We start from the raw sequence: 8959 nt of genomic DNA, 5'->3' as shown, positions 1-8959 counted from the left end.
TCATACATACATTTCCTTCTAAGTCACCTGCATTATACATTATTATTATAACTGTGGATATTTTGAAATAACCAATATACCTACAATAGCTTTGGACCGTGAGAGAAAACCAGTAGCAAACCTGTGCATTTGAACACGGAAAAAAACATTTATTTTATTAAACTACCATTACATGCAAAGAGAATATAGAAATGTTTTAAAAAATATTTTTTGGTTTATTCATGGGAACTGTTTAATGTTTGGCATTATTTATTTAAAGGAAAACATTAACTTAATATGTTTAATTATAAAAGTCAGAATAACAAAATAAAAAATATATATTTGTTAACGAATTATGATAACAAAATACACAAGAATGCTTTGATCATGAAAAGTGGAAAATCTTTCTGCATAAATCAGTGATGAATAAAAAAAGGTTTTAAAACAAAATATTTAACACGGTAATCAGTCTTTAACTTGATTTATTCTTTTAATATTATTATATTTATATTTATTCATTATAACAAATCAAACAACCACTTTAACTGTACAACAACTCACGAACAACAGTCAACTTTGTGGGTCTATGTTAATATGTACACAATATAAAAATACAATCATCAGTTTTGCACATAAATACATGGTGGCTGCAGGGCTTCATGCAGCGCATCACTTCCTGTCTTCATTTTTCAAAATACATTTTTTCAACTTACATCAGAAATCAGAAAAACCATATCAAAACAAGAGCTACGATACCAGACGACAAATAAGTTGTTGGCGATTTCAGCAGGAGCTCGAGCAAGATTTACCCACGAGTGTTTCCTGTCTGTGTAGCATGTTAGCCTTTTAGCTTCCGCTACAAATAAGCTTAAAATTTGTTTAGGTTTGCTTAGAACAATTTCTCTTGTTGAGGCTTCAATACAAGAGGGAAGTTACAGACGAGCAGTATGGAGGTATTTGGATGTTTTTAAGTGTGTGTTTTTGGACTAGGAATTGCTCAGAAAATGCTATATTGTAAGCTTGTTTTTAGCGGAAGATCCCAAATCACAGCTTCATGTCGCGTCAGTGTTTGACAAAGAAAAGATATTACACAATATTGCTGCTTTCTGTGACACGCTCGTGACATCAAGCATGTCAGTGTGGTTATCATGACAACTTGCCATTAGTACACTGCACTTTATTCTCACAATGAAGTTGGTTCTGTAATGAAAAAAGCCCTAAACATTGATCTGTGGGATGGGAGCTGAAAATGTTTTTTCACCATGTAGCCAAATAAACAGGTGTGTTATGCAACTGATAATAGTCATCATATTCTCATTTCTTCTAACCACTGTAATGGAAGCAGAGATCCTGCAGCCTTCAGCTCGCCATGTGCTGTGTTGGTGAATATTGAGGTCAGGTGATGATTAAAAGAGCAGCTGGAGTGGAAAATATAAAACAGCATTTCATCTCACAGCAGACTGTAGACAGGTGCTGAATAAGTCGACCCTCTCTAACCTGTCTGTGTTCGCGGTCGACCTCCACCGGCTTCGGCTTTGACCCTTCGGTTCAGACACCGTCTCGTGAGCATCAGTGGCACCTTCTGTACAAATACATTTAATCATCGTTTCCTCTAATCGTCGAGAGAACCTTCAGTGAAGTAGGAGCAGACAAAAGTCAAGGAGCTTCAGTGCTGTAAGAGGACGTTGGTCGCCAAGTTGATGTCGTTGTTGGACGCTCTCAGGGCCTCCAGTGCGTCCGTTCGAGAGAATCCCATTTCCACCAACATCGCCACCTATTGGACAAACCATATTAGTACCACCGTTTCAAATAATAAGGGGGTTTATAAAGTCTCCCTAGAGTTTTACATTTTAATTACAAGGCAAATGGATGAAATGAATTTGATCTGATCCATTGCACACAGTGGTCATCAAAGAATATAATTACATTTCTGTGTTTCATTCATGCTAATAAAAGTGGCAAGAAATGGCCGCTCCTCAAAAGTGCTGAATGGGTTTTAAGGGAAATGTATCACACTAAAAAATAAATATATTTCATGAAGATTATTCACTTGTGAGACAAAAACAGATACAAATGTTGAGTCTTAATATAATATATTGTATTAGATATTATTGAATATTCTACATCTATCTATTTGGTGGTATTTGAAGCGGTATCTTACAGATCTTTAAAAAAAAAGTCCTATTTTTCCAATTATTCAAATCAATTTTTTTATTATTATTAATTCATATGTTCTTTCTCTCTATATTATACAAATAAAAGCATGAAAAATGATGTTCTTTCCTCTTCAACAGAATTACAGGACAAAAGTATGTTGTTAAATATAGAATTAAAGATTAATTAAGAAACAGCGGAATCAATGTCTAAGAAATTAATTTAAATTCAAAATGTATACATTTAATAATATATAACTAAATGTCATTGAAAGTAGAAGGAACATTAACCACATTAATCACTAAACCAAATTCATTGAAAACGGCCACTGAGAGGTTTTCAAAATAAAACACTTTATATCTCAAATGAAAGCATCACTACATCGACTGTGTTTACAAACCTGATCCTCTGCAACAGGAGAGTTGTCCAGCAGCGGGGATTGTGTGGTCGTGGATTGTGTCTGAGGCTGCGGGGGGACGTGATTTTGTCCTCGCCGCCGCAGGGATGGAAATAACCTGCTCCACTGTAGCAGACCGGTCTTCACACAAGAGTCACATTCAACCACAGGTTAGTGTGCAGAAGAAGAAGAAATATCAATACTACACAAGTTTTATGTTTAAGCCTTTAATGTTTATCTTAAGTCACTTTTCGGGGAGTCATTGCGTTGGGGTGAACCCAAAGCATCTCCAGAGGAACATCAAGTAATAGAGAGAAAGCGAGTTCTTCTTTGCCAGCAGGTAAAAAAATAAAGTAAATTCAACAAACAAAACCATTTACTTACTACCTAAAAGCAACATTAAAATACAGACTTGTTTAAGTTTTTTGGAACAATTTCTATTGTTGAGGCTTCAATACAAGATGGACGTTACAGAAGAGCAGTATGAAGGTATTTGAATGTTAAGTGTTTTTTTGGGACAATATTGAAGACAAAGACAACTGAGCACCAGCTGCTACATTAAAATGAACAAACATGTTGTCTATAACTCTAAATACAACTATAACCCTTTGTCGACATGAGGGTAATTAGTTTAAATTAAATTTTAATTAAGCATCACGTTAAAGAATGTGAGCAGCAGAACAACAAGAAAGGCAGATGAAATATAATAGTTAAATTTGCGGGATATTCTTCAGTGAGGAGAGAAGCTTCAGGCCGACCAGACCATAAAAGTGGTCTTATTTATTTAAATGGACTGTCCTGCAAGTGGTTCAAAGTAAGTTTTGCCACCTTGCACAATATTTAGAACCACGTTTACCATCTGCCCTCCTGTAAATATGTTTAAATATTATTATTTCACTTTGATTTTAATACATTGTTACACACACCTTTTTTATTTTCTGATATAGGTTAAATAAAGTTTAGAATTTCACTTGACTTTCATTATGATCTCACAACACTTTTTTCAATAGCAAATTTGTAATTTCATGTGTTGTCATTATTTTTTTTTTTTTTCAAAGCATACTCAAAACTCGGGTATCAGGACCATATAAGTCGGATTGTGCATCCATAGTAAGAAGATAAGGAGTTTGTGTCTACCTGCTGCTGATGCCTGGTGTTTCTTCTGGTCTCATTATACTGAGCCAGCAGCAGCTGCTGGTCCAGCATGTCCATCCTCTGTTGTCTCTGGATATCCAGCGTCGCTCCCATCCCTAAAGGTGTCTCATCAGATGGTGCGGAGCCTTGAAAAAATGTAGAACTGAAATGAAGAAATGTAGAACCTAATTTCCCGAAGGAGATCTCCAGAGGGATTAATAATCGAATTCATGAAAATATTCTCAAGGTTTGATAGAATCAAAAAAAACGAGTGCGGTTCACGATATTCATCAGACTTGTGTTATGGTCGAACTTACTTGAGAAAATTGGTTCCAGGGTGCATCGTGCGAGACGAGACATCCAGAGAGGCACAAAGAGCAGCTTTTGCAGTCTGGTAACATTGGCATAATAAAGTCCACCTGATATCTACATCATTGAAAATACACATGTGGAAAAAGTCAAGTTCAATTCTTCACAAATCTTTCTGCTTCATTTGCATTGGTTTGATCACCAGTCAAACATGCAATGTTTCTACAAATAAGGAGAATCGAACATGGACTCACAAGTCCACTGAGGCCCAGGAGACACATGAAAGGACTGGACATGAGCAGCTGCAGCAGAACAAATAAAAATCAACAGCCATCATCAGTTTGAACCGTAGAGCAGATTCAAAGAGCGACAACAACCTGTATGCCCACGATGTAGATCAGAGACTTGTTGGTGATGTGGATGTGACCCAGGACTTGAGTGATAGGCATCCTCGGGATGGACAGGTACAAAGGCACAAAGAGTGAGAAAATAGGAGCCAACCTGAAGAGACGTGAGGATTTCATATTATCATCACAAACTTTCTTTAGAGGGGAACATGTACAACAGAATATAGAACCTTATATAAAATCTGCTTGAAACTCCAGTCACTAATCTAAAGAAACTTGGAAAGCAAAGAACGTCAATCAAGGGGAACTGTTATCTAGTCCTCCTCAAGTAGAACAGACTTCAGATGTTTATTTGAGAGATAAATTAAGCGATAAATTTGCTCAATAACTTGGCTTATCATTAATAACCAGACATGAGATATTTAGCTTATCACTGAATTAAAAACAAAATTTCATTTGTAGCGTCGCTCACTGAGAGATTGGCACTTGAAAGGAGAACGTTTTGTTCTTTAAAAGATGTATTTAACACAAACAGGACTACATATTTTACATAATCACACACATATACACACAATAATAGATTCCACGACTCACAGGCCAGCAGGAAGCTCCTTCACCTCATAGTCAAAGAGAAACTCAAAGGCTTGTGCCAGCAAATAATCCATCAGTGCTGACAGACACCAAGTGGCAAACAGGAACGACTGAGGACACAAAACAGAGTTACATGGAGGGGTGTAAGAAATATAAATATAATGATATATATATTACAATATTTTTTATTCCCGATACTGTATCGATATTCATTCAATAGCACTGTATGGATTAAAAAAATAAAATAGAAATATATATATATATATATTTTACCTTTGAAATAACATCCATTTAAATTTTAATTATTTTATGATTTACTATATTTCAATAGTGTCTGTTATAAAGAAAATCCTTCTATGTTTTATTTTACAATTAAAAAAAATCAAATATTCACAGCGTTTATTCATTTGTGTGCTGCAATTAAACCTCTGGCCACTAGAGACAACATTCAAGATTTACTCCATGTCAAAGTAACACTAAAACTAGTGAATTGGCAGCAGTGATTAAAAAAGAAAGGATACACAAGGCTCCAGCACCTTTTAAAGCTGATGTTTGGACTTATTCTGGCTTTTAAAACTCAAGGGGCTCAACTCCACTGAGTACTGGAGCACTCAAGACGTATGAGCCCAGTGTTATGTAGTAATGTTCTGCAAATACAATGTTTTTTTTAGCCCGATGGACTTTTTATAGTCTCTGCTTTTGGAATTGATTGCAGTGTACATACAAACTTTACTAGTCCTCAGGTACAGGTGTGTAGATACTTAATGATCTGATATAAGGTTGTTAAAAAAAAACAATACTTTGCCAACAATTCAGTACGAACATGCAAAAAAATACAACTTGTTTAGATACTGTGAGTACTGAATACACAAGTTCTTTGCTAATGGATGGGGGCAGTACATGTGGGCTGTAAGCGCCAAAGAAGAATCTCTGTCATCTTCAAAACAATGGCTTCTGCTATTTCGTCAACTCATCTTATTGATAAACCTGTTACTCGAGTCACATTTGTAAATACATTGAATTGGAGATGGATGAATGTGGAGTAATAATGAATCTTTAAAAACCTACAATAGGTGCGTCTTAAGTTTGGAAACACTTTGAACACATGAAAGACACTTGACTTGTTTAAAGAGTTCAAAGTGAGTGAATTTCAGATCAATATAACTAACGACCAAACGTTCTGTTATTTGAGCGAGAGACACTTCACTACATCTACACTCACTATAGACGTCTACGTTTCTAATACCTGCACCGTCAAGAACATGATGGTTACCTTGATGTGATGATACCATTATATAATGTAACATAATGAGATGCTAATGAGAGTGTGGCTGAGCTCATGTCAATTTGAAATGAAACTTTATCTGTCCTTTTTGTCTTTACAGTATTATATGATGGATGCAGTGACCAGAATCAAGAGAGTCACAGAAATCTCAGGCTTGTAAAAATGTAATAAAAAAAAGGTTTGGCAGCAATGTTTTCTTAAAGAAAACCCTTCTTATCACCACTGTTTGAGTGTATAATAGTTGTACGTTTGGTTATTTATTTTCTCATTTATAAGAATAAATGTTACCATCACCACACTTTGTATGTAAAATGATTGATTATTTGTATTGTTATTTAATAAATGTATTATTTAAAAATACAGGGGGGGGGGGTTTGTGGTATCAAAAGGTATGGAAAACATTTTCTTGTACAGGAAACGACTACTGAAATCTCTGTAATGTGTCAACCCTAGTCTGACGAATAAAGTTTTGAAAAATCTTGCACTTCTGTTAAGCCATTCTCAGTATCTGCAACCACTATGTGGTTCAGCCAAACACTTACTGCAAACTTCCTGGTTCCAAATCGTCGCTCGAAAATTCTGAAGTTGTAGATGAGAAAACTGCTGCAGAAGGAGTCTTTGAGGTCCAGAGGGACCAGCCTGCCACAAAATAACCTCCATACCTACAAACACAGATGGAGAGTTGGCAACATAGTATTGGTTTTTCTTGTCAGTAAAATTATTCGCTTTAACAAAAAAAAAAAAAAGAAGAAGAAAAAAGTCGAAAAGCTCTTTTGCTAAAAACACAAAAACTGTACAGTCAAGAACTTTTATCTTTCATTAATTTCTAGTATTTATGTGAAATATAAATTGGGCTGAATTGGAATAGAGGTTTTATGTCTAAGGTCAGGTTAGGTCAAATCGTTTTTTATATTGATATATATTATTATATTTGGATATTAAAATTCTAACATGTCAAAATTAAGAACACAACTCCATTATGCGTCTTAACTAGAGGTTGAAGGTCAATTTAAGAGACACTTAAATCAAATCATTTTCATTGCTCTTAAGTTGTCAAAGTCAGGGACCAAATTAACTAAATAAATAAATAACTCTTAAATAGATGTTGGACCTCTATTGTACTCATCAGTATGTGTCTGTTTGTACAAAACTATCTTTTCATTGAAATAGTTACATTAGAAAATGATCTTAAGCCCCGCCCACTGAAATTGTTTTTCCTTGAGCTAAAATCTTGTTTACCATAACCACGCCCACTCTGCTGCGATTGGTCCAACATCAAGATTGTCACTTTTGCTGTGTCTCAAATCGCATACTACTCTTAGTATACTAGAAGTTAGTATGCATCAGTTTAGTGTACGGAAATCACATGACAGCTTCTTCTTCTACTTCTATTTATAACTTTGGAAAAAGAAATAAAGAAAAAATATGAGAATCTAAATATTCGCGAGATATTTAAGCTGGTATCCGCACCGAAGACGTGTCATCCTTCTACTGCTGCTGAAAATACACCTGTAAGTATATGAATATATATGCATTTATATATGACGTAACTTCCGTTTAAAACGTCATTAAGATGGCGGCCATTTAGGGTGGTTAGTGTCCATCAAACCATGCTCAGTTTTGTGGGCGCCAATTTAGTGCGCCATGCACACTAAATTGGCGTACTAAGAATTTAGACGCACTAACACACTAAAAATACTAACTTTGAGTAAGCTAGTATGCGATTTGAGACACAGCACAGACATCATAAATCCCGGAAGTCTCCACGTCCAAGAGACTCGTTGTATAAACAAAGCGGGTGTAATTACAGCTGGCTAGAGAAGGAGTGAAGCCTATTATTACGTCATAATGGACTCCGCTCTCATAAACTCTCGCTCGCCAAGATTAAGTATCTTGGGGAGGAAGACTTCAACATTTGAAACATGCGAGTGAGTCAGGAGGGTTCAGTTTTCACATGAGTGGCTCTGGAACCCATCATCAAACATCACCTGGTGGTTCTTGCTGATACCGTGCAGGTTGTACTCGAACAACTCCTGGTACTGAGGCAGAAGAGTCAGCATCACAGCCAGTCCGTTCAGAACCAGCAAGAGGCTTTTTGACAGAGGAGCCTTGTCTGGAAATGCAAGTAAACAGCTTTTGAGGTGAAGACGACAATACAAATAAATACAATAACATGATGTATTAGTGCAGGTACAGGTTTATAAGGTGGGTTAAGCAGATGAATGTCGTCACATATGCTTGATATGGAAGGAAACACAAGGTTCAATGAATGACAGAAACCCATGGAACGCCTGTTAGCTCCTGGTAGCTCTAAGAGTTCAACAACAGCTGGCTTTAGGAAACTTACACAGGCCACGAGAACCGGTGGTGGTGAACATGGCGTCTGTCCCTCGTCCGGGGTCTGTGTGTTGGCTCTGAATTCGAGGAAAGACGACAGACTAGGAACAGAAACCCGTGAGGAAGTTGAACAGAGACTCCATACTGAGACTCCAGAGGAGAGTCCAGCCGTACGGAGGCCCGCGAGAGACAAAGTTCGAAGGCTGCGTTTTTGCACTAGTGGCAGCAGAGGGCAGTGTTGTCGTAACTTGAACACTATTGGACGCGTCAATAGATCTGCTTATGTTGTTATCTTTGGCTTATCATCGTCTGGGGATCAAGAAGGAAGATCTGAAGCAGCGTTAAAAATAAATCTTAAAAAATGACATTTTTTAAATGAATAAATTCAAATATATGTACTGTATATACATTTATTTAATCAATTAA

The 8959-nt window shown here is 36.3% G+C and overlaps 1 protein-coding gene across 1 annotated transcript; it reads right to left on the bottom strand.

Annotated features, from left to right (window-relative positions):
- Positions 1-444: 444 nt before the first annotated feature.
- ubac2 (UBA domain containing 2) lies at positions 445-8685 on the bottom strand. Its single transcript, XM_087802474.1, has 10 exons — positions 8544-8685; positions 8185-8309; positions 6739-6858; positions 4915-5021; positions 4351-4474; positions 4228-4275; positions 3982-4090; positions 3668-3810; positions 2534-2671; positions 445-1753 (listed from the first exon to the last, which is right to left on the bottom strand). Exons 1-10 carry the CDS (start codon positions 8572-8574, stop codon positions 1646-1648), a joined length of 1053 nt encoding a protein of 350 aa, XP_087658600.1. The 5' UTR covers positions 8575-8685; the 3' UTR covers positions 445-1645.
- Positions 8686-8959: the final 274 nt, after the last annotated feature.

Source organism: Callionymus lyra, chromosome 11 (assembly GCF_982586985.1).
Source record: "Callionymus lyra chromosome 11, fCalLyr1.hap1.1, whole genome shotgun sequence".
Lineage (NCBI taxonomy): Eukaryota > Metazoa > Chordata > Actinopteri > Syngnathiformes > Callionymidae > Callionymus > Callionymus lyra.
The sequence above is the reverse complement of the archived record's forward strand: the minus strand, read 5'-3'. Positions and strand labels throughout refer to the sequence as shown.

Bases quoted from the DNA above. Each gene is read 5' to 3' on its own strand.
- ubac2 (XM_087802474.1), bottom strand. From the start codon at position 8,574: ATGTTCACCACCACCGGTTCTCGTGGCCTGT. The intron at 6,859-8,184 runs GTGATGTTTGAT...CTGTGTTTGTAG, and splicing joins GTATCAGCAAGAACCACCAG to GTATGGAGGTTATTTTGTGG. The intron at 4,091-4,227 runs GTGAGTCCATGT...TCAATGATGTAG, and splicing joins TCCTGGGCCTCAGTGGACTT to ATATCAGGTGGACTTTATTA.